Genomic DNA, 27,262 nt, shown 5'->3' with positions numbered 1-27,262 from the left:
TGGGTCTAACCAAAGCTTGTGCAATACTCAAATAGTTTCATCAAACTTCAAGGAACCTTAAATAACGAGTTAAATGTCAGCCATTCATATAAGAGAGCATTATAGCGAGCGCATCTCGCCGGCGCGCAGCGCCGGCGCGAAGCGAGCTCTACCGGCAAGGCATGTGTGAATAGAAAATTCGGACTAGGCCTAGTTGCACATTCATTCAACGGATTTTTTTGGCGTCAGTAAATCGGACCAGTAATGCCTTGTTTTAATCGTCCCAGTAATTCCCTGTAAATATGGTGTCCCATTTCACACTCTCACGAGAACAAGATCAAAGACTATGTACATCATGCACAGTAAATAAAACCATTACATAAGACTAACAGAGTTGTCGTTCCTTTGAGTGACGTCACAATGGATTTCTTGCACATTGATCCCACAGAATTTTTCGGCGTCAGTAAATTTCGACCCACAATGCAATTAATCAATGTCGGACGATCTCACTAGACTTGATTCCTTCGCGCGAGAATCAAAGTAAAACTTTTGAGAAACAGATAAATTGTGTAATTTCAAGAATATCATGTTTTTTAAGTAAACAAAACAGTATATTTCACTTAGTTTTTTTTCAGAGTTTTTTCAAAGAGACAGACGACACTTGACCGACTTCACAATAAGGGGAAATTACTCTAAATAGTTATTGTGTAAATCTGCTGAAATATAAATACCAAAAACTTCTCAAAAACTCGCAAATCTAACGAATGGGGACATCTCTTTTTTTTAATAGGAAACAGTTGTAACTTGCTCTCATTTGGATGAATGCTCACATGCATTTATTTTATTCACTATATATTTACAGTAACTTCCAGGAACATTTTTTAAAAGGGGGCGCGGCAGCATCATTCAAAAAATATTTACAAGCAAAATGAAAAAGAAATTCTCAAAATCAGGGAAATTCTAATCCGGGTGAGGAATGGTGAGTGCGTAGTATGCATTTAGCTCTTTAACTGCTCAATGGTATCTTTATTTTCATTTTATTACATCCTCCGGGGGGGGGGGGTTCAAAACCGTTTTTCTCATATGATCAGCAAATTTTTTTATACGTCGTAAATTATATTTTTTTTTTTAAGTGGGGGGGGGGGGGGACTCTATGATAAGTCAATTTTTAATATGTAAGTTTAAGAAAAATGTCTGCTGCAAGAAAAGAGGAAATAAACTGCAATAAACATAATGTTAAAATCTTTATTATTCAACAACATTGTATCTGAGATAAATTATATTTAAATAAATTTAATAGAAAAAAAAGGCATGTATATATATTTTTTTTTTTGCATTCAAATTCATTTACGTTACGTTGATACTTTTATTTTTTATCATAATTCATTATTTGATCACATGCTGCGCTCGCCCCAACGGTCGCACCGTAAAACATATTAGGATACTGCCAAATTTTTTTTATCAATCTGTAGGTTTAGCTCCTTCTTTTTTGGCGCGCACTGGTTCTCGGCGCTGCGCTATCACACCACGACAACTACCTATTAATGTCTTTGTTGGATTCGTATAACGGCAGTCGCATGCAGTGGTGTGATGATAAAAGTTCAAAAGAACATTGAAATGTAAGTTCGTTTTTTTATATGACTATCCTAATGATATCAACGGTCTTGCTTTTGGTATGTCCATGTTCATTCTTTATATTTTAATTTTTATCTCTCTTTCTTTTTAAATTGTTTGTATTTTCTAACAATGTCTTTACTTATGTAATTTCTATGTCTGAACTTTCGGACCGTCAGGTATTTTCTATTTTCTTAAGAATAATAATGATTTTTTTCATTTACTCCTTACAAGTTACAATGTCCATCAGTCTGTTCTAACTTACACACCAGTATATTATCAGTAACTTTAAGCTGATGTGTGCTTTTTTATGAAATAATAGTTAAGTTTGGTAAATACACACAATACTTCAATTACACAATTGGGACACAAATCAAAATGAAAGAGCCACGACAGTCTCTGTATAATGCATTTGATAAGGAGGAATTCCTGAAGGAAGTACTTAGATGATATTATCTGCTTGAATTGTGCACTTAAGTGTTTGAGAGCAAATGAATTTTTTGTATTTAAGTACAGTTGACAAGAGTTTTCATATCTAAGCAGAATCATATCAAAGAATCTGGAAATGTTCTCTTGAATAACGGACGGTAAATTTTGCGTTAAAAGGCAAAATATGTTCGGTATTCACGAAATAGTAGCTAATACATCAAATTATGTTCCAATTTGTATCGATTATTTTTTTTATAATACTTACATATTTAATTTAAACAATATTTTATTATGTAAAAATATTACATAAAAAGGATTGGACGGCAGTCAATCTGTATATTTGTGCCCTCTCCGTAAAAAGTCAATTTGACAAACAGTGATGGTACAATGTATTGTACATCTTAAATATTAAGAAATGCATCAGGAATATAAAGATGAAAAAAAACATTTTGATAATTAAGTCTAGATTAAGATATTATAACAAATCACTTTAGTATATATAAAACAAGTTCTGCTATAATAAGAATGTAAAAAGCAACAATGTTTATTATGGGCAATCTTAAATGTGAAATGCCAAAATCAATATTTGATTAAATCAGAAATTACATTGCAAAAAGTTTTGTATTAAAATCAAATGGAAATGCTAAAGTATACACAACAATAGCATTATTTGATTTTTTTACAAATGTTTGCTTGTATTAAAACGTTAAACGCTTTGGTTGAATTATTTTTACTGCTTTCAGCGGTCGTCAGAATGTGGTTAAGACAATATTTTGTCTTCACTTTTGTCTTTCATCAAGCTTTGCCTATGGTGAGTATACATGCTATTTACAATGTATGAATGTTTTATATGTTGTTTTTAATAATTTTAGGGCAAGGGGTATCGGTAATCCATCTTTTTTTTTTGGGGGGGGGGGGGGAGTTGCATTCATAGAGTTGAAAATTTAATAAGATGTATGCCCGTCTTTTTTGGTTTAATGTGTTTCGTTATGCTGACCAAGATTTGAATAAATATGACAATCGAAAAGTATTTATTGCATTAAAATTTACTATACATCAATAGTCTATCATTTTTTTCTGACAAATTTTAGCCAAATGCCTAACGTTTAAATGTTTTCAAAAGACAATTACGACTGTCAGTATAGTTTTATTGAAACATGCCCAGTCTGGTTTCTTTCCAAATTCAACTTCTTTGACTATCACATGACCACGCCATTTAAATAAAAATAAATATTGTGTATTTTCTTTAATTCTCCTGTTGAATCGGACGTATTTTCCTTTTATTGAATAGAAAAAAACTATTTACTAATATTCACCGCTGTGCAATTATAAACGTTATATGTTAGTCTTTGAACATCTAAAGGGACAAATTGAGTTTGTACAAATTTTTTATTAAACTTGTAGGTCTAAGCAGATAGATTGTTTTCAATCCTGTTAAAATTCGACAAAGCTCGATCCTTATTTTCAAATAAAACGGGAAAATTAGAGTGCATTAACAACAAAAAAACCATTAACAAAGGAAACAAATAAAGATTTGAAGAAATGTTTACTGATGTAGACGTATCACATATGTAAAAAAGCAAGGCACCAGCTTTGTTTACAAAAAAAGAAAGAATTGGGACCTATGTATTGCTTCTCATCTAATTAATGGCGATCAAATTATATCATATATAATTACAAATATCTTTATTCCATAAGAGATGATGGTGCACACAAAAATCATGCAGCATTGAAAATGACATTGAATTTTGTAAGTCAGCCATCGATCTTTAAATCAGCTTTTTTTTCTTAAAAGGCTACATTCGCTACAAACTATTGTAAACTAATATTAAAGTATGTTATAATCGATCTTCGGTTACAACTTAATTCTGGGCCAAAGTATGCAAAAAAATGATGAAAGGAAAATATTTTCTTTTGTTTAAACCCTTATTTATGACTAAGGCATTACACATGTAAGAACAGTTGATAATTTAGTACAAAGCTAGATGTTGGAGGATATAAAATCTCAATCTCTTAATTTAGCGCTCAATAAAGAAACATTTGAGTAATATCCACGTCTATTCCGTTACAACTTTGGTTCAAACAAAGCTGTAGATGGGATAAAGCCAGATCAAAACTACAGTGATGAACAATGCTCATTTTCAAAGACAGAAAAAAGTGCCACCTGGTGGGTGAATCTAAACAGTGTTTACAACATCAATGATATCCGGATATATTACGCTAATGGTATGTTCATGTATATATCGTTGAAAAAAGTCACTTTAAACACATTTGAAACATAACACATAATGTCATGCAACAGGTCTTTTTCATCGTGGTTAAACAAGGGATATTGGCTGGGTGAATTCTTTGTACATGTTTTATTCATATTCATATATTAATAAATGTATGCCATTTTCTCCAATGTTCATTGTTTTTATCAACAATCTCCTTTGTGATATTTATCAACGTCTCCGATTTAAACACGAGTCACGAGTATAAAACTTTACCCTCTTTTCTTTTTTTTTATTTCTGAACTTTTCCATTAATATATTTTTCAACAGTCTATACATAATAAGGCATAATTCACCCTCCTTGAAAATGTTAAATTAATTAAATTTAACAGTAACATTTCCATGTAGGCTCACCTATATTTCTGATTAATTTTTTTTTTATCCATAGACGTATTATTCGATTATATTAATTTTAGTAGGGACTTCTAATGATACAATATTTACAAATTTAACATTATATATATACAATGTAACATTGCTTAAGAAGTGCATATCTAAGCACAGCTTAAACCTGTAAATTAGATGCACGTAATCTTTTTTTTGACTTTGCTCTGCAATTTCATTGGAAAAGATTGCCCACCACCCAGATAGTAAAGTGAAGACTGCTTTAACGTGTCCCCAGAACTGTCGGTAAGGCTACTGTGACATTGTGAATGGAACGTGTCTTGGGTGTGCTGATATTTACAATGTATACAATGTAAAGCCAGTAAGTATTGCTCTAAGGTTGTTACAATCCTAGTAGATGTACATGTATGCACTCGGTAAAGAAAGAAAAAATATATACATGTACCATCATAACGTTGGTATATTTTGATGTACAAGGCTTACTGACATACACCCGTTTTGTATTTTAACATAGCTATCGTATTTCTGCCAATTTATATTTGTACAAAACCCGTTTCTATAAAGGATACATTCGTTTTGTAGCCTGCTGTATATTAATTATACAAACAAGAACAGCACAATAAAACCTTGGCTTTGGTAATCCTGCTTTAAGGATTAGAAATTGATGTCAAAAGTAAAAAAAAAGAAGATAAATTACGTCGATTAAATGTCGTATTCTTTTTTTAAACATATAAGGAAATAGGTCAGATATTAGATAGGTTGGTATTGTTGTACCTTATTGTGATTTATTATCAGCTGAAGCTTAAAATCTATCAGGTGTCTCCAACTCATGCTCCCAAATGAAAAATCTTCTGTACATCTTCGGTGCGTTGTTTGTTATCTCTTTTGCAATCAATATTGGATTTGTGGTTCGGTAAGATGCATTTGCACATGATTTCTTTGTTTTTTCTCTTGATATAATTAAACACATGACAACACTGCGATTATTTATTTATGTATTTTGAAATGTCTATCAGTACAGATTCCCCAGACTCTGGATGAACAAACGGCACATTAAACCTAAAGAAAAAGAAATATTACCTGACAACAACTTCATATTTACAAATGCTGAATATGAAGTGGTGGAAAACAATGCAGGCTATCAAGAATTAGAAGACATTCTTCAAAGCTCAGATAATAGTTTGCAAACTAATATAAGCAAATAAATACATTTTCTACATAATTGATATTATGTAATTATCGGTGCATTTGATGTAATTTAATGTCAATGGCTAATTTTCCAAAGATGTAGTATCGTATTTCAGTACTTTGCCATGTTATTACATACATACACAAGACGTTCGTTACATAATCTGCAAAATTTGTAACAACCAGCAGTGACATCCTTTAATGAAAATTGGATTATGTATTGATAAGTTTTAAATATTTTGACAATGTTTAAAACATTGTAAATTTGTGAAAAATCACGACTCGTAACAAAAAGAGGATGTGCATTTCCATTGTACGTGATACATTTACTTCCTAACTTAGTACATTTTCAATTCTTTATAAGCTCAAAATTTCCAACTTTTACATGTATATATACGTATCAGTATTTCAATTTCCTGGTATAACATGAGGAAATAAAATGATTTAATTTTGTTTTCTCAGTTATGTTCTTGAAATAAAGACTATTCATCTTCTAATTTTTTTAAGATATCATAGCCGTATCTGGATTTCACGTTCAGATCTTGTACTATAAAAACAATGTTGATTTCTTATTGTTTTTTATTCAATAACTCATAATTCTAAGCCACTTGTATGATGCAATTATTTAAATTCTGTGCTTTTATTCTAATTACCAAATGTAATTAACTTTGTAAATGACAGTTATTATTAGACTAGTAATAATGCAGTGTGTTTCGCAGATCAATGTGAAAGTAAAGACTTCTTTTTCTGAGTAACTTAATATGATGAATCTGATTTTCGGCATTCTTTTCAATATAGAAGGATACATATTCTGTACGATCAAATGTAGTGATATTAGGGTGCCAATTTTTTCACATTGCCGCTTTCATGTGTAAAAAAAACAGTAAAACTTTAAAAATTTGATTGCATGTTATTTTTTCTCAACATTTATAGTTTTAGTTTGTTATAATTCAAATCTAATCAGGGTGGTGGTGGGGAAGGGGGTGCACTTTGCTACAACGTTGTAATAGATATACCTTATATTGTTTAACTGTTTTTGTTTTGTGGTGTTGTGTAAATTATACAATGGTTGGTTCATGACCCCTGATTTAACCTCACGAAACGAAGTCGAGTGAGGTTACTAGGGGTCGTGAATCTAAAATCATGGTATCCTTAACACAGCATCATACAACAAAAGAAGTTGAAATATATGGTATATCTATTACACATTATCAATTACACAACATTACAAGACAGTTAAACTATGTATGAAATATCTGTTTTAACCTGTGCTTTATCTATTAAATGGTTCTTTTGATGCCTTCGTATTTTAAATTTACATCGTTAATCATAACGCAAAATAAGAATACCCCATTGAAGGTCCCAATGTCGGCGTTACCAACCTTGCATCATTTTCAGAAAATGAGCAAAAGTTTGTCACGTGATCGACTAGCTGTAGTTTATTGATTGTGGTCAAAGTGACACTTGAAAACCTCTATACATATTATTTTAACGGACATTGTGCCTTAAACCACCTTCGAATTCAACAATGCATAGTAACCAGATTGCGGTCAAAGTATAGATCACGCTGAACTGAATACAATGTAGATTTTAATCTTGATTTCTTGCATATTTATTTCGGATGAACTTGTGATTTATTTTAACAATGAACCCAGCCACATTTGAAACCTCGTTGACAACGGTTGTTGAACATTGATTCGCACCAACGAATACGAAGAAAAGAACGACATTGGCTGTCGACTGATCCCCATATGTGCAAATCATGCATTGTGAAGTTTTCCCCGAATTTGCGATTTTTACTGCTGCGGAGGCAACTGCGTATCAATATAGAAACAGAAAGGGATGTAATTAAACAGTCCACTCCTTTATCAATTTATCCGCGAAAAATGTGCCCGAATGTGGTGAAATTTTCTCGAAACCCCGCGGACTTTGGATTGATGAGGTTTATTGTCATATTGCATTGGGCTAGGAGCTTTCTACAAGGATTATTGAATGATCTCTAAAATATTCCCATTTATGTTATTTTCTATAGTGGTACCCTGTTTTTTTGCATTAAAATGTGTTGACATAAAATTTTGTTGTTATATTTCTTTTATTTTCACAATGTGCATTCATTCCATACGGGATAACTGCATTAACCCATATGGGATAGCTGCAATGTATATTGGTGTTTTAATGTTTCATCCACAATTACCTTTAACATAGGGGCAATGGGGGCGTTGTAAATGAAGTCGCCATACACACCCAGAACACCAAAATAAAATAAAAGGAAATGTGGGTGATGTTGCATTAAGGAACAGGCGCAGATTTAGAGGTGGAGGGGTCTTGATCCCCCCTCCTGCAAAATTCATCAATTCGGTTTACTTGAGTAGATGCAACAGCGATGTAAATCACATGTGTACTACAGATGATTAAAGAAATTGAAGCTTGATAGTAGATCTGCCATATCAAAGCTACCTCCTGTCTGTTCTTCTTTAAAAGCTTAATTATCGTCTATTTATTATACTTGTATTTCAAAATAAATTAACTTTGAAACAACGAATCATTTCTCTCCCTCTCTCTCTCTCTCTCTCTCTCTCTCTCACTCTCTCTCTCTCTCATTTCGACCATGGCATTGTGGCACACTACACAAAAACTATTCGCATTTGGATTGTTATTGTTGAGGTTGTACATCTTCGATGGTTTTCTGTTCATAGTTAAAACCGCACTCAATCTTAATTTTTTAGTTTAAACTGATTTTTCTTGCGATTTTTACGGAAGTGGGGCGAATACTCTACGGATTAAAATGCATCGGGGAGAACATCACTTATATTATTGTTTGTACTGTTTGTGGTTAATTCATCTAAGTTATATTAAACATGATATAAGAGAAATAAGATAAGAGATATATAAGACATTCACTTGAAGGTAAGAGCAAGTACGAATTATCTTTATTTAGAACAGTTTGATGTTGCTAGGATACAGGTTTCAGATCGATGATTTGATTGGTTAATTTAAATATTGAATGTAGAATTTCGAATCTTGAATTTTGAATCTCGTATATTGAATCTCCTTATAACATGTCCCCCAGAATAGATTTATATCAAATGAGTATATTTTTATTGCATATAAATATATTTCTTTATATTTGATGGTTTATTTTGTCTTAAACACGTCTACTTCTTATAATTTGGTATCTCGTCTTGTTAATGAAATATGATTACAATTTAATCAAAGATAAGTTTCGGATAAATATTTGTAACGCATAAATTTCTGTAAAGGATACATATTTATAACATATATGCTTCTTTAAGGTCAAAGTTGTATATTCACCTGATAGATCATCATTAATATGATGAATCATATATTATAGTTTGAGTACAACTCTCAAAACGATACTGCATTTGTAACTATCTCTTTTGGTTTTACTTCACACTCCCCTGGTGTATTATTCCTGACTGTACAAATGTAAAAATGTGAAATTAAACTGACTGAGATTTATTTGTTTAGTTTCTTGTTTTGTTTTGTTTGTTTGTTTGTTTGTTTTTTGGGGTTTTATTTTGGGGGAGGGGGTGTTTTTTTTTTATTTTGTTTACATTCCTTGCTCAGATTGTTGTCTGGTATACAATTCAAAAACACTTCATAATAACATTAAAAACATATAAAGAGTACATCTGTAAAATAATTTAAAATATGACATTAATTATTATTTCGTATTACTAGTATTCATTGTTTTAATACATATGCATTTTGATATATTTTCAAAAAACAAATCAAGCTTAAACAGTGTCAATTATTTCTTTTCTGTGCATTTTTTTTCTACTTGATCATATCATAATTAGCTGCATTTGCATTCTTTGTTCCTTTTTGTGCCTAAGAGATTATCAATCAATTTCAACGTTTCAACAAACAATCATGCTCATACATTAGTATATGGTGTATTACATTTAGTGATTTTTAAAAAGATGTAATAACATGGAAATTGGAACATAAGGCTATTAATTATAGCATATGAAATAATCTATTACATTAAAACCAGGGACGGTTTACGTTCAATTAATAAATTTTCGTGCTTTGTCAGTATAACTTATTTCTTAGGATCTTAAACGTTATTGTACATTTTTGATGCGCAATTGTATGCCGCAGATACTTATACCTATACAAACCAAAATAAAACTATATAACTTAGATATGACTCATGATCATTGAAACAAAAAGGTCAACACTTTTTCCCGGAACTAGGTTAAACATATCACGTGTATGTTTAAAAAAGAATTACATTTTCATTACTTCCTTCCATTTTAGACATGTATTTGCTGTGGCTGCATTTATTTTTCCATTTATTCATCTTAATCAATGCATACGGTAAGGTATTTGCTTTTATATTTTTTTCCTAGTGCGTAATATTTCAATTTTATTTGAAATTAGGAGTTATTCAGTCTATCTTTGTTTTGAAGTTTAAGGATATAATTTTATTCAAAATAAATAGCAGTTGGAGTCAACATTTTTAGCAAATATACAGTAACACTTGCATTAATGTCAAAGGCATTTTAAACCCTACACATTTGATATACTCATTAGATAACTGCTTAATCATAACTGTTGCCATTGATTTACTTGTTATATTATGACACAGACAGGAAGCTAACTCTACATTCCTCTTAAGAAAAATAATGATTTAATGATGTTTTAAGAACCTTTTTTCGTATGTGTGAAATGGCTTTGACTCTCAGTGCATAATGTGAACATGTTTTGGGAATGCTTTAATCAATTGAGGCTTGTATGCAGACATCATAAAAAAGAATTAAGACAACTCCCTGTAAAAAACCATCCTTGATGTTTCTTTAAAATAGAAAGGCTCACAAATAGATGCATATGATTTAAATTTGATTCTGTAAAATTTCATATTTTGTTCAATTAAAACGATAGTGTAAAAATTGCATCGTATTAAAAAAAAGAAAGAGAGAAAAGAAAAGAAAAAACGCAATTAAAACCATTAAATAATAATATTTTACTATCAAGAAAATATTGCTCTGAGGAAACCAGCATGGCAGCGTTTTCCGTATAGCGGTCGACCTTGTTGGGGAGCAGATCGTGCTGTGGACGGACGGTATTCAGACCTATCTCAATATGACAACCAGTGTACAATATCCGGGAATTATCACCAAGTTGCAGAATGGAGGGTGGATCTCCAAGAAGTCCTTAGCATGCATCATATTGTTATATACTATAGGACGGACAAAGAGCCTTGGGGTACTTATATAATATATATATATATATATATATATATATATATATATATATATATATATATATATTTGAATAAAGTGTGTCGGATGAAGGGTAATTAAACAATCAAATTTGTTTTAATTACTAAATTATACTTATTGATGTGTGGGGTTTTTTTACGTTCAATCTAAAATTTTAAAAAAAAAACCAAAATATGCTGAATTTCTTTGTTTTAATTACTCTTGTTGTTCACAATAATATTTAATATAAACTCAGAAGGAACGAATTTCCAAGTTTTTACTTATATTACAAAACCCTAACCAAAAATATGAGTTTTCTTTAAAGATGTTATTTCAACAGGAAATCCTAGTAAATACTCGGGACGATTTTTGGGGTTCTCTGTCTACATATCAAACACAACGAATAAAGAGGACGGGATAACGTGCTTCAAAGATAGAAACTTTACTAGAGCAACAATAGAGAATCCTTTAACGATAAGTTGCCCTAATCACGGACGTTACGCTATCTACTACAACAATCGAACACAGCCCCCGTTTCCTTCTGGTTATTCTACAGATGGAGCATACAACGAAATCTGCGAATTTGAGGTTTATGGTAGGATATAACGGCGACAATTTTAGCATAAAAATCGTTTTGATTGCTATTGCTAAAATTCTTTTACATGCTTTAAATATCTTTGTCTAAACAAAAGCACAAATAATGATTGTTTTATCCCTTTTTTATCAACAAAATAAGAATAACCAATCGTATAAAAAATGAAAAATACCTTACGTGCTGCTCTTAGATTGAATTTTATATACACTGTTAATGTATATCATTAAATGATCATTTCAAACATACGGAAATCATCATGTTATTTAAGGTTGCCCAACACCAGGATATTACGGAGAGAACTGCTCTTTATCGTGTCCACAGAACTGTCAGGAAGGTCACTGTCACATCGAGGATGGAACCTGTCTGAGGTGTACCGATGGATACAAAGGTCCAACTTGTAATGAACGTAAGTATATGTAACATATATAATCATAGTAAAAACTTTTAGTCGAACAGTTTTAAAATTGTGTATCCAACCTGGTTTAAATTTGAATTAGAGAATGTTGATTTCGGTTTTATATGAGTACTTAGATAAAAGATCCATTACAGTGTCTAAGTCAATCAATATCCGTACTGTAACACATTTTTAAACGGGTCCATGTCTAAAAATTGTCATGAACATATAACAACATATTATCTAGAAGGTCGTCTAACATTTTTGTTGTTGTAAAAACTGACTGAAGAAGTATCTTGCACCAACTTTTTTTTTAATTATGTATTTAAAGAAAAATAGATGTATGTAAAAAAAAAAAACCCACAAAAATACCAATTAAAATTAAATTATCAAATATTTCTATGATTTTTTCTCAATAAGTTGCGATTCATATGTATAATGATGAAAACTATTTCAAATGTATGTATGCCCTTCAAATGACCAATCTTTTGACAATTATGTAAACTTCAATTTGTCTGCGATCCATAAAATGTTTCAATAAAACTCTTTACAATAAACTCTACTTAAACAAGCATGACCCATAACCAAACATATTTCAATTAACCATTGAACTTCTTTTTTACTCAGACTATAAGATATAATTTTTACATTACAGAATGCAACGGCAAATCATACGGTCAAGAGTGTCAGCAAAATTGTGGAAACTGTAAAAACAATGAACAGTGTCATCATGTGAACGGAAGTTGTATAAAAGGTTGTGCCAGTGGATTTTATGGCACAAAATGTGACCTAAGTACGTACATGTTAAATTTGTTTTAAGTATATGATCGTGTATTAACCTCGTTTACCATTATATTGTCTTAATATTCAAAACAGATAAAATAAAATAAGCAATTTGTATTAGTTCTATTTCAGAAAATGTGTTATATCTCAATTACAGCTTGCCCTGAAGGTCGATATGGCTACTATTGTGAGGAGCACTGTAACATCAACTGCGGAGTTCCATACAGATGTGACAGGGTGACAGGACAGTGTGAGGGAGGATGCCAAGTGGGATGGGAAGGGGCCACGTGCGATACACGTACACAGTCATTTTTTTTTACGTTTATCAGCTTAATCCATTAACCAATAAAGAAGTATGATGTAACAATATTAACCAATGAATCAAAAAATTAATACTTATATCTATTAAAATTTATAGCAAATTTTGTGCCTGGCATAATATTACATTTATAATTAGGTACTTTAATTTTGATTTACTTATGTTGGCTTTGCTCTATTCAAACGATGAATTTCTATTTTTTGCTGCATTTTGCAGAATGTAATGAAGGAAAGTTTGGTCAGAATTGCAACCATATCTGTGGACATTGCCTTGACAATGAGCAATGTAATTACATCAATGGTACATGTCCCAATGGATGTGATATTGGTTATCAAGGAACTAACTGTACACAGGGTAATGGTAATGTTATAGCTCCTAAAAATTTGTGCTAGATGTTTTCAAGGAAGGATAAGAAAAGAAAGGTTGTGAATTGTTAACTGTCGGATCAAATTTATGTATTTGATTAAAAAAAAACTTGTTTGTTTGTTTGTTTTTATACCTTAGTTGATATCAATTGTGAAGTTATACCTGAAGTAATCAAGTAATAAGAAAATTTAGTCTAATTGTAAATAAAAAAAGCCAAAAAAAATACTTGTAAATTAAACAAAAAATGTTTGATCTTGTTGTAAAGTTTGCAGTAATAATACACATGGAGATGGATGTTTGCTTAAATGTGGGAACTGTTTATATCTGTACGGAGAACAATGCCATCACGTGACTGGTCAATGTCCACGAGGATGTGACATTGGTTACCATGGCGATCGCTGTGACCAGGGTTTTGAAGGTAATGTCCCTTTCATGTAAAGGACAGTAATCGAATATGTTGGAATAGTAATGTTGTTTAAAGAAGTAACAATAAATGAATATAGCTTTAACTTAAAAAATTTCGAGACTAACGATTTGTATTTCGTAAAAAATAAATCTGAAAAGGTAGAATTTGCTTTAATCATATATTTTTAATTTACTTGGAGTCAGGTTTAATTCATCCTGTATCTGAGAGCCAATTATCCATCTCACTCTATGTCTGCACGACATTTCTTATCTTAAGTGGATTACTAAATGCCATTTTGGTTGTCAGGTACGTTTAAATAAGTATACATTATGATTTGTTTTCTGATTTTTAATATCAAAGCAGGTTTATAAGTAATTTTGAAATTCTATTAAGATTTCTCAGAGAACGAAGAAAGACAATGCACGAACATCAAAAGAACCTGAGAAGTGAAAGTGAAAGGAATAAAGAGTTGGAGCACTCAATGCCTATCCCCGAGTGTTCGCACAATCAATATGAAAACTTCTCTCTGTATGAGGAACTTGGGCTATCTAAATAGAATAATACTTGTCTTTGCCTTTGAAAATGAAAAAAAAAATTCCGCCCAAAAGCCCCTCCCCTCCCCCCCCCCCCTCGATGCTTCCTGCCTGAAACATAAGTTAAAGATTTCTTTATCTTCTTCGAATGGAGAACTATTTTCTCCGAACCATAATATGGTGATGGTAATTGTAAATTTATTCCATCAAGTAAATTTACCTGAATCCAAAACAGGTAAAAATAAAAAGTGAGAAGTATTCCAACCGTTATCAAATTTGATCGTTTTCAAGCCATCGTGTCTTTTGAAACTATGCAGCGTTCGTTCAAAACCATTTGTTAAAAAATATAAAAAGAATCGTTTGCATAAAAGAAACCATTCAAAAATATGAAAATACAATTCAAGTTTGTTTATAAAATATTCGTTGTAAATTTGTCCATGGTAACGATCCAAAGTATAGTATTATTTAAGCTGCCCTGAATTACAACGTGGATATCATTCTCGTTCTATAAATCTTGGATTGTCGTCCTTATTATGTCGTGTTATTTTCTTTTTCTATGTCCAGATATAGTTTTCGTTACTAATCTTTACACTTGGATATATTGCTTTCATTATTACTTTTAGAGGCACTTTTCAATGCTTACATGCACTTGTTTGTTTACTGTTATTCCTTTCCTGTATAGTTTTTATTATTAGTTTTTATTTGTCAAAACAGTTATTTGACAGTATGTTTTTTTTTTTATCAACCTAGCTGTGTTGCTGCAATAATCGATCAATTTCAAATCATTGCCAATTATGACCGAAATGATTATGGATACCTTCTTTGACCATAGAAAAAATTTTTGACAGTCTTATATACTGTATTCAATGGTACATGTATTGTATATTTGTACTGAATCAACGTTTGGTCAGTCACATCAATGTATCTGACATTTGTTCATATATTTGGTAACTTTCTTATTGATATTTTGTCTTTTGTGTATTACTGTGAATTCATTAATATTCAATGGTATCAATTTTCGTGGATAAAGTGAAAATCACAGTTTCAAGGATAAATTCGTGGCCAATGACCCTATCAATACAAATGTTAATAGATCTAGAAATTGCACTTCAATGAACATTTAATTTCGTGGATCAGCCTAACAACAGAATCCACGAAAATTGGTATTTAACGATCATTGATGAAACCACAGAATATTATTCGTAATTTCTTTAACATACATTTCTAATAATGCTTTTATTCATGTAATTTGTAAAGTGATGGCAATACACGCCGTTCCCAATTCTTCCCAAAGGGAAAAACTTTGCATTTTTATTACAAAAATCAATAATTGGCAAATCGGATTCGAATTTGTCAAACCTGTTTCAATATTCAAATGTGCTACATGTAGCTGTAATATATACTTGCTTTTATAAAACAAAATAGAAAACAGACAACATTTTTTTATTATAATCATGACTAACAAAAATAGTTTAAAACCTGTTTTATGGTCATACTAAATATTGTTGAAGGGGCAGTTTCAGCATTCGGATAAAAATGATATGCATTTTTAATTATGTTGTGTACACATTTAATCAATATCATTTCAGTTATTTCATTAATTGTTGTTGAAATGTACATTTGTATGTTTGCCAGTCATGCAAGGTCTGTGGCAACATACTTTAAACTATTACGAAATTTGAAAAAAAAACGTTCAATGTGCGTCTAACTTGTTTCAAAATCAGCTCATTTTGGCTTCTCTTTCCAAAGTGAGTTATGTTTGGGACCAAATCAGAGCACTTTTAATTTTTTTTAAAAAGTGAATAATGAGTGTAAACATTCATATTTTTTCATTAAGAAATTTATAAAACTATTTACTGATGTTGCATTAATTCAGAATAAGGGTTCATTTTTTTATAACCGTGTTAAATCTGCACTTTAGATACGACAACCAATGATACATTCAAATTACCATAATGAAATTGAGTACTCGAAGAATGCAACCGCATCTTTTCTTCCCAAACATCATATCATATTCTTGAACTTTGATAATTAAAGTTTAGTCATAGAAAAATAAATTGATCAATGCATCAGAAGCCTTTTCCATGTTCTGATGAGTTTCTAGTCATAAAACCACTTCTCACATTTAATCTAAACGAATTATTTCGATGTAAAACGTAAGGTAGTTACATGTACAGCTTTTAAATTTTGCATTGATTTTCAAAAAATGTATCAGATTAAAACTGTATTGAATAAAGATATTATAAAATATACAGTCCAAAGAATTATAAAAAAAAAAAACAAACAAACAAACAAAAAAGAAGAAAAGACATATGATGGTTACTCTGCGCAATTGATGTGATATTTTGACAACAAATCTTAATGAACTCCTGAACTTTGTTGTTAATTGTGCAATTGCAATTCAAAATAGCTTACATTTTTTTTTAAATTATCTTGTTGATGTCCCATCGAGCTAAGTAAAAATAATCATCTTAAAAGGTCTCAAGAACTTCGACTGTGCCCGGTACATTTTTTTCAAAGTGCATTCATACATGTATCGATCATTTCAACGCGCTTGGAAAAATAATATAAAGTTGTCTTTTTTTTTAAAAGTATCAAAGTTTGTAAACGCACTTTTAAAAAAAATACAAATTTGTGACTTTTTAAAGCTGACATGAATTTATAAATATGCATTATTTCCCTTTTATCTCCGACAACCGCAATAAAAAATGTCGATTTCTATTGTTCTGCTCATCGCTACACACCCCCTATATAAGGCCGAGATCACTATTCATGCTTCACCGCATTCAGGAATTTCATACACCCGAACACGTTACCTTGGACGAAAAGACTTGTAAAAACGCGTTTCGAACAAAAATAATATGACAACCACTGCACTGATAAGATATTTTCAATAAACGACGAAACAAGACAGAGTGAAATCCAGGCGCAGATACTTCAAAAATTCTTCGATAACTGTAGACCGTGTTCCTGTGTATGTTATAAATCACACATGCACAAACCACACACTGTGGCAGATCGAGCAATGTCAATTCTTGCATTGATTTTAAAAAACGGGGCGTTTTTTGTATGAATGGATGGAAAAACGGTTACTTTCTTGGAGTTACTATCATTTAGCTACTGTGTTGGATGTAGTGTCGCCGGGGTTTTCAAGAAAATGCAGACGTTATGCACTCTATTTGAACGGCACACGAGTTCAATGTGCATGCGAAGTAAGGCAGCACTGTCTGTGCAAAATAATACGGATATCTTGGACATCCTTTCAAAAAATGAATATATTTTGTATTTCATTGTTGTTTTCTTTCTTCTTTATTACTACATTTTGCTACAATGTGTAGTTCATGCATTTAGAAGTCCGTGCAACGTGAAAGCCTCGATCGGAAAGCAACCGACCGAAACTTTCTCAACCGGTATATATACCCCAGAGGCAGTAGAGGAGCGATCGAAAGTAATATGGCGACCAAATGCTTTAATGAATTCATGTCAGCTTTAAAGTGTTGTAACAAACGAGAAGAAATAAGTAACAACGTACTAAAAAGATATGACCAATCATGGTAAACCAGAGGCATACACCAAATTGTTTACACCATACTATGACATTCTTTCTATCATAAGTTGTTTAAAACCACTAACTTTTTGAAACCTTTTTTTTAATGAACACATCTTACAGAAAAAATGGATGAAAACAATAAACCTTTGAGAACCTAACCCCCCCCCCCCCCCCATTCCTTAGAATCAAAGTGTCCTTCTTCAAAGAATTTCTTTACAAATCTGCTTGAACCAGACAGCACTCCTCATATTTATCTTCATATTCTGAATTCTCATCTGTAAATCATTCACAAAAGGGTGAATAAAAATTTATTAAGAAAAATATATTCATAATAATACCCAATATTAAGAAACGACAGAAGAAAAAAAAACTAGAGCAAAATTAAACAAAAAATTTTGTGGAATCTGTGTTTAAAACTTGAAATTATTAAAAAATTGTTGCATTATGAATAATATTGATAAAGAATACAAGGTGTGTTTATTTTTTTTTACAATCGACCGTTGGGAAATTTAGATCTACATGTAACGTGATTAAAACAAATGTTAAACGAGGTATTTCTTTTAAACGATTTTTTTCATATTTCTTTGAATAAGGGTAGCAAACTATATATTTTTCTGGTGCTCGAAATATAAGTACTGATGTTGATTAAGGCTGACATCCTGTTAAAGGAGACTGATACATGTACTTCTTCTCTATGTTCATTTTAATCGGCGCCATCAACGTTTAGGTATAAACATATCACTAATGTATAACTTGTTTTAGTTATCTGTGTCTTAATTTGTGCATGGATAATGTAATTGAACACACTAGAAATAGATTGTTGTATTGGATTTCATTTTCATCGAAAACAAACGACGATGTCCTGAAAGACGATGATTGTACCGAATAAAATATTTATACTTGACTTTTATACTTGATTATTTATTTTGTGTATTGTCAATGTAAATAAATAACTGTAACAATAGTTTCGGCATTAAATGTAAAAATAGCACACTACATGCATCTAAATAGTCAGTGATATCCAATGTTGGCATCATACATAAAACCTCGAATATAAACTTAAAAATCTTACCGGTAAGAAGGTCCTGTGTTGATATATACTTGTAGAGACATACCGAGTAGTTGACGTCTGATCCTACCCAGAGAAGGTCTGCGTTGACATCATAACACAGACAACTAGGCGATACTATACCTGATGGTTTAATTAGCAGATTGGATAGGAAGTTTCCGTCTTTATCAAGAATCTGTATTGCGTGGGTTAACTCATCACATACCAAGATATGTGACAGAGTGTCAGTGCAGATTCCAAGTGGAGATAGTTTTGATTCAGGGGGGTGTCCTTTGTACGAAAAACGATGTCTTCCTTCACGGTCTGTTACCACAACAGCACCTGTGGAGTCAGACACCACGACATCCCCGTTAATGTTTTCTGTTATATAACGTGGTGTACTGTAGATATCGCTTCCGATTTCGTTGTGTTGTATTTCCTGTATGTCTTCCCCGAGGTTGTTGTACCGAATAACCTTGCCTTGTATTCTGTCTAATTTCTTCATACCGACCAAAACGTCATCAGTTATTTGAGAACAGTAAAGACACCATGGTCTCCATGCAGAATCGGTTTCCTGCATACATTTGATAAAAGTTGTTTTTGTTTTCTGTTTATATTTTGACAGTTTGACAATGTTATAGTCCTTCTCGATATAAAACAATTCTTCCCGAGATAGGTTCATTGAGTGTGATCCAGTACTGGCATCACTGCGTAAACCGTCAATATGGTGTATAGTTTCACCTGATGTTCTTGTAATGATGAAGTTTTTTCCTTCATTGATTAAAAGGCAGTCGCATATGCCGTATGATAAATGGGAACAGCGTTTAAAGTCATTCACTGTGAAATAATTCTGTACTGCTGGTGCAAATACCTGCTTTTTCGAACAAGTTCCATCGACAAGGTCCTGCTGCGTCTGTCTTACAGCATCGCAATATTTATTTTGATCTATGACACAATCATAAAATTAAAGTCAAATTTAATATTGTAGAAGCCCTCCCTGAACACGTGTTTATTTAAACTATAATCCTATACATGTATAAAACCTTACATGTAACAAAAGTTCGTGTCAATATCTTAAATATATATAATGCAACCAGCTCAATACATTTTGTTGGCAATTTAGCAAATACCAATATTTGTAAGTTTATCTTTCCAATGCTATATACCATTATTCCTCATGGTTTTTTAATAAGGAACGTAGTCTAATGAAAACTCATTATTAGCAATGATAGGTAATGTATGTTGGTACATTGTAGTACAGTTTCTTGTACTGATGTAAATGCATATATCTTGCCATCAATAATTTAATCATTTCAGTGTATTTACGTCCTCGAACAACGCACAGATAAAAAAAATGAATCTTAAATTAGAGTTGTGTTATCTTACCTGACACTACATCTTCACTCCTTAAATACTTGTAGATAGCTACTGTATTGTTGTACTCTGAGCCGACCCAAAGAAGATACGTATTTTTATCAAAGAAAACAGAACATGGTTTGGAGACACACTGTAGGTTAATAAATAGATATGACAAAAACTGACCGTCTTTATCTATAACATGTATTGTTTTTGTGTAATAGTCGGATACTAAGATGTTTGACAGTGCGTCAGTGGACACTCCTAGTGGATCTAATGCTGTTCCTTGCGGATATCCTTTGTAAGCGAAACGAAATTTTCCTGCACTATCCGTGACCACTACAGCGCCAGAGCAATCAGATACCAGCATATCTTCATTGTTGTTCTCTGTTATATAGCGAGGATATTTGAAGATGTCCAGTCCTTTTTCGTTGCATTGTATTGTTTGCGCCATTTTGCCAGTTTTGTTATACCGAATTATTTTTCCTCTTCTTAAATTCATGTTTGCCATGCCGACCAAGATATCACTCGTGAATAAGGAATAATGTATACATTGCGGTCTCCATTCATTTGAATCCGTATTCTGAATAAATATGGTACTTTTTTCCAAATCCTTTGACAATTTGAGTATAGTATCATCCTTTGCTACGTAAATTAGTTCACCATCACTGTTAAGCGTGTGCAATCCATACGACCCATCATATGCACCATCGCGATAATCTTTGATTTGATCTTTGATTTGATGTAATGTTTCACCAAGTTCGTTGACCAATACAATGTCATGATCATCACTCACCCATATCATACATGTACCTGATGCGCATAAAGATACACTTTTGCTACACCGAACATCAGTAATTGACAAGTATTTGTGTAGGATTGGGCTATACGGTGATGACGACAGATTATTCTTTCTTACTTTTCTTTCTTTAGTCTCTGTTGTTTGAATAGCTTCTATTGGATTTGCTAAATCACCAGAGATTGATTCCGGATCTACAATAAATGTAAAACGAATGTTTAGAACAGAACTGGGCTATAAACACGTTGACTCTCACCGTACGTTAAATTTACAAGTTTTTTCTTGTCTACTTATTAGGTAATTATTATGATATATGATATGTTATGTATTCCATAAAAAGTTCATGTTTAGTACTAGCAATTTCTGTTAAGGAACACAAATAAATGTACAATCATTCCAAGGGATGACTCTAACTCAACAATAGTGAGCTAATAAGTTTTTAAAAAAGATCTTGGACTGAATGAAACATAAAGTATGGAAACGGAAAGACCAACGTTATTTACAACGAGCATAAGCTAATTCGTCTTGGTAAAAAAAATATATTCTATGATTTCTCACCAAATTCAACACTGCGTTTGATAAAATAAAACCAATATGCATCTTTAGATGAATAATTTTTAAAGGAAGGATGTGAAACATCATTTGGATTGACGAACATGTGTTTTGCACATGTGTGTAGCAAACGTAATTCAAAGAAAAAACAGAGGAAGAGAATGGTAGGAAAGAACATTAATAATGTTGACAAAACATTACTTAGAATTGTTAGAAAGCCTTTATTTACATTGTATTTCCATGCATGGCAAAAAGTTTTTAACTTATGAAGTGTGATGAAAGAACAAAATGTCTTCCTTAAAAAACAAAAATACAAATGAATGCGTCATAAATAGTTATAAGTTTACTTAGTCTTACAAATATCAAATCATAGAAATAGTTAGCTTTAAATGTTGACCTTCGAATTAAGCATTGACAAAGCATTAATCCTATGGAATATACAATTGTAATGGATTTTTTAACCTCATCGCTACATGTTAGATTATTCTATTTTTTCAGCATTCGAACACTTACTTAACATCGAATCCTGTCTGAATATATACTTGTAAACACCCAGTGTTTGTTGATTATCGTCAATACCAGCGTAAAGACGGTTATTGAGGACATCATAACTCAGACAGTATGCCCTTTCCATCCCTGAAAGTTGAAAATGCGATAAAAAGTGTCCATTTTTATCTATGACATGCACGGAGTTAGAGTATAGAGGGCATATAAGAATGTTCGATTGGCCGTCGCAACATACTCCATGACACCATGTGTAAGAACATGAGCGATGACTTGTATATGAAAAACGATAATTTCCTTCCCTGTCAGTAACCACTACATTACTAAGGCCCGAGTCAGACACCACGATATCCCCATTACCGTTTTCTGTTATATATGCAGGTTTACGATAAAGCGGTTTTCTACTGTTGTTGTGCTGTATGTTTTTCGTCTTATCTCCATCCCGGTTGTAATGCAAAATAATTCCTGTTATTGGGTTTTCTTTTGTCACTCCGACAAAAAGGTTTCCAGTGAAAGGGGAACAATACACACTTAAAGGTCTCAATGCAGTGTTAGATAACGTTATGAATTTAGTTTTTGTCTTCATAACTGTCGACAGTCTCATGATGTTATGTTCTTTATTTATATAAATCAATTCACCATCACTGGTAACTGTGTGTATTCCGGAACCTCGTTCACTGAATAAATCTTTAATATGGTATATTGATTCACCTTTAGTGTTTATCAATACGAGATTTTTATGATCACTGACCCACATTTCATCAGCCGAAACAAGTGACAAATGGGAACAACACCCGATGTCTTCCACTCTAATTGCATTCAGTAGCAATGGACCCGGGGTCTCTAAATAGAGTAGTTCATTTACAAAGCAATGTTCTTCCCCCGTTTGTACTGTTGGGTGTACAGCAGATTTTCTTACAACAGCACTCAGTGAGGGTTCAGCTAAAAAATAAACATAATAAGTTACAAACTTATATGTTAATTTTGTTTGAAAAAATGCAATACCATGCAAATTTATTTTACCTAGTCGTTTATGGTTTTATATATAACAGACTTTTTCTAATGATCCATGGCACACGTTTGTGCAAAATTGAATTAACGGATTGAATTGTATTTAGGCAATTCATCAGAGATTAACAATAGTAACATAAAAGAATGAAATGTGCCATACCGTAGGTGTTAACATATTGGGTTATGTACTTATAACCAAGCACTGTGTTTAAACTTGATGATCCAACCCAGAGAAGATGTGTGTTTACATCGATGGTTAGGCTGCTCGGTGACAGTATACCTGGTGGTCGCATTAGAAGATATTTTAGAAAATGACCGTCTTTATCAATCATATGTACTGAGCTACTGTAACTATCACACACTAGTATGTGCGAAAGTGAATCAGTACAAATTCCTTGAACCACCCCAAAATTGAATGGCCCTCCATGGTAAGAGAAGCGATGTCGACCTCCAATGTCTGTAACTACAACTGTACTTCTATCTGAAATAGCAACATCCCCATTGTTGTTCTCTGCTATATGGGAAGGATGGGTAAAAAGAGGGTATCCTGATTCGTTATACTGAATTGTTTGCTTCAGACGGCCTAATTCATCGTAACGGTTTATCCAGGTTTTGTTATCCAAATCACCATATCCTATGAACCCTACAAGTAGATCTCCAGCGAAAGGGGCGAAATACACACAACATGGTCCCTTGTTATTGTATGGTGTGTTAATTAATGTCGTTATTTTTCCCATATCGTGTGACAGTTTAACGATGTTATGATCGTTATTTATAAAAACCAAATCCTTTTCATTGGTTACTGTGAAATATGCAGCAGGGTTATACCAAGAAAAATCATTAACTGGTCCCTCTTGGTGAAAAAGTGTGTCGCCGTTTGTGTCTTTCAAATAAAACTTGTTTTTACATCCAATCCATATCTTATCTGATGTCACAAAAGCCATGTGGGAACAGGAGTCAACATCTGTCGCCATGAAAGACTTTTGAAACACAGGTGCAGGCATCAACTTGATTTCAATTTCTGTAGGTCGTTTTCGTCCCTCTGTGACCTTTATATCGCTCAATAACATCGTCACGCCCTTTGCGTTCAGTCTTTCGGTTACACTTAGCTTGGCATGTTTTGCACATCCGTACCGTTCTTTTAATGTTCCAAAGGCAGATTTTGATAAGAGGAATTTTACAGGATCTGTTGCTGACTGTTCAAATGAATGTTCAGTACACACCAAACTAGAAATATGTCTGTGTCTTTTCAGATTGTGTACAAAACACTTGTGTATGAGTTCAACGTCACATAAAACTTTATCAACGATATCCTTAAGCCGTGCGGCATTCAAAATAAGACTTGCATTACCTTTCCATATTTCTTTTTTGCAGGTTTTCACATCAGTTTTGATGCCGGTCATCAAAACACTTTCGTATAAGTGGATCTTGCCCCTCACGACGTGAATAGCTTTTCTGAGTCGCTGATGGTGTGAATCATGTAAGGATTTTATATCTAATTTCTTGTGTCCGGTATGTTCATCGCAAGAGGAACACATGGGCAATTCACAAGTTTCACAATACTTATCATAAACATTATCAGTATGTATAGCACAGTTTTCTTGAATTGGAGAGGTCATTTTCCTGCGGAATATCATCACATCATGGTCCATTGTATTAAGCTCAATCACATGCTCCTCTTTACAGCTGGAACATAAATCACATCTGCATGAAGTACAGATGAATTTCGTGTCCCCCTGGCAGTTCGAACACTGCCGTGTTGCATAAGGACTTGGGGTAGCCATGCTGTGGTGAAATGTGTATATATATGGAATCACATAACCTTCAAATGAAATAGTAGATTAAAGTGGCATAATGACTTATAAGATGATGTTTTGCTTTCTATTATGGCAACAAAAAGAAAAATAATAAATTTAAGCATGTGTCTTTTCTACTAAATTTGCATAAATATATACTCATTTAATTAGTTTAAATTAAGATCAACATATGGGTTAAAAAAAAATCAGAAGACCCAATTCATTTAAAAACATATGGACTAGTAAAAGACCCTTAAAAGATACAGAGTAAGAATAAAGTATAAAATAAAACGACTTATGGAGATTGCTAAACCGTTAGCAAAATACATACTTATCTTTTTTAATCTTTTAAAAGTCGCTTTTGTTTTGTAAGATAATTTTTCTATATCTTTTCAAGGCATATCACGTTTTTTAAAAATCGACCTGAACAAACTAAAGTTTCTCGCATAGTATGGTGTAAATTCTATTTAAACGTAAAATTCATATCATACAGTTAAATTTTTATTTCATAGTGCAACAAATTTGTCCTAAAACATTGCTCTTAAATAATGTCAAAGTGCACATTCTTATTGCAATGTATCAAATATTTATTTAAATGATGAATAACAATATGGTAAAAACTATTCTTATTTAGTATTGACCTATGTTTTGTTTTGTTTTTTTAAATCAAACTCTGTCACTCGATCATAAAAAATAACACAAGGTATTTAAGTGCTTTGATAGAAACAAAAAAGACACATAAGTTGTCTTTCTATAATTGTCGCATGGTTCCACTATAATGTCTGAAAAGGTTCAGTTAAATACCCGTGGTAAACCATTGAAGCACGCACAGGTCTTTTTATTTTAATGAGAACTCCAAAAGGTCAATTGATTTATCATCGGATTTAGCTGGTAACAAACCTTACGTCTGTTAAGTGGTTATCATTTATCTTTTAAAAGGCTGTAAACTAATGGAACTCGTTGTACTTTTATAGGATTGTTTGCAATCAAATTAAAGACTTTAAGACAATAGCAAATGTTTCATCATTGCATTTGATTGAAAAAAAGAACATTAACATATATTGATAATTATTGAAAATATCGATGATGTGTTAAGGAGGCAGTATTGTTATTCTGAGTTTCAAAAATGAACAAACAATTTTAAGAAATCATTCATATAGGTTTTGATGTGTTCAAAACTGCAGTTATTAACACTCCAGATTGTCGGTATATTTTTACAGACTACCTTATTCATATGGTTCATCAGGAGATAATAACAATGTTGATTAAACATTACGATGGCAAAAGAAACATTTTACAAATTCAAAAGGTTTTGAAAAACTGGTGCAAAAAAAAACGGAGAGCGGAATCATGCTAGCAAAACAAGATTAGTAGTTTCTCAATAATGTAAAAGCTGACGGGAACCTAGTGCAGATGAAATGAAAATGATAAGGTACTTTTATATGTTTAATTTATCTTTTTAATTCAATTGATTTGTCTTGATTATTCATAGGTCAAAGTGATCTACTCTTTTGACTTTATTGATGGTGCTTGACTGGCACAAGTCTTTAGACTTGTGTTAAATGGCGGTAACCGTTCTAACAACAGGCAATAACATTGCAATAGTGTAGAAAAGGGACCAACAGATACTATTTGTTAATTCAACTGATGGACATAACGTTCACAATCTTACCTTCTCAGGCACACGAGACACGGATTACATAGTGCACGTATTCTTCAAAAGAAAAAGCAGAAAACAATAGCGTCTTCTATAATTATTCGTCTACATAATACCATGTCCAAAAACATAATTTAAAAAAAAAGAACACAACCACAGTGCGTTGCTAAACTGATGTATCCTTAGATTAAAATGTTAAAATTCCAGTTTATTGAATGCATGCAAATGACAAAATAATTGTCAGCGATAAGACATAACAATGGCCGCGTTTTAACAGAACGGGATGATTAGATACCAGAAGAAATAAAGGATGTATTTATACCTAAGTAAATAAACCTTAAATTTAAAAGCCGCATACATCTTTAAGTAGAACATTAATTAATGGGCTTACTCTAGTGCAGTTAAACTCAATTAGGTATTCATAGATTTGAACATATTTTATTGTGGGATGGTTGTAACTAAAGGTATAAGTCAAAACTTCTGAAAACTACGTGCGCTCTTTCCTTAAAGATCCATGACAAAAAGCAAAATGCAGTT

General features: G+C 32.1%; 3 protein-coding genes across 4 annotated transcripts; 1 reads left to right on the top strand and 2 right to left on the bottom strand.

Moving 5' to 3' along the window:
• Positions 1-10,077: 10,077 nt before the first annotated feature.
• LOC128171572 (platelet endothelial aggregation receptor 1-like) lies at positions 10,078-17,398 on the top strand. Its single transcript, XM_052837366.1, has 10 exons — positions 10,078-10,172; positions 10,830-11,060; positions 11,397-11,651; positions 11,920-12,057; positions 12,701-12,838; positions 12,986-13,126; positions 13,364-13,501; positions 13,779-13,931; positions 14,123-14,225; positions 14,313-17,398. Exons 1-10 carry the CDS (start codon positions 10,115-10,117, stop codon positions 14,473-14,475), a joined length of 1,518 nt encoding a protein of 505 aa, XP_052693326.1. The 5' UTR covers positions 10,078-10,114; the 3' UTR covers positions 14,476-17,398.
• An 817-nt stretch (positions 17,399-18,215) lies between these two features.
• LOC128171563 (uncharacterized) lies at positions 18,216-22,489 on the bottom strand. Of its 2 annotated transcripts, XM_052837356.1 has the most exons (4): positions 22,271-22,489; positions 20,437-21,399; positions 19,075-19,995; positions 18,216-18,277 (listed from the first exon to the last, which is right to left on the bottom strand). In XM_052837356.1, exons 1-4 carry the CDS (start codon positions 22,389-22,391, stop codon positions 18,216-18,218), a joined length of 2,067 nt encoding a protein of 688 aa, XP_052693316.1. In that variant the 5' UTR covers positions 22,392-22,489. The 2 variants fall into 2 exon arrangements, with proteins under 2 accessions (XP_052693316.1, XP_052693315.1); XM_052837355.1 differs by having other exon boundaries at positions 18,233-19,995.
• A 402-nt stretch (positions 22,490-22,891) lies between these two features.
• On the bottom strand, positions 22,892-26,841 carry LOC128174515 (uncharacterized). The gene is made up of 4 exons (XM_052840053.1): positions 26,741-26,841; positions 23,433-25,094; positions 23,013-23,203; positions 22,892-22,948 (listed from the first exon to the last, which is right to left on the bottom strand). Exons 2-4 carry the CDS (start codon positions 25,054-25,056, stop codon positions 22,892-22,894), a joined length of 1,872 nt encoding a protein of 623 aa, XP_052696013.1. The 5' UTR covers positions 25,057-25,094; positions 26,741-26,841.
• Between the last annotated feature and the right edge of the window lie 421 nt (positions 26,842-27,262).

This window comes from Crassostrea angulata, chromosome 2 (genome assembly GCF_025612915.1).
Source record: "Crassostrea angulata isolate pt1a10 chromosome 2, ASM2561291v2, whole genome shotgun sequence".
Taxonomy (NCBI): domain Eukaryota; kingdom Metazoa; phylum Mollusca; class Bivalvia; order Ostreida; family Ostreidae; genus Magallana; species Magallana angulata.
The sequence above is the reverse complement of the archived record's forward strand: the minus strand, read 5'-3'. Positions and strand labels throughout refer to the sequence as shown.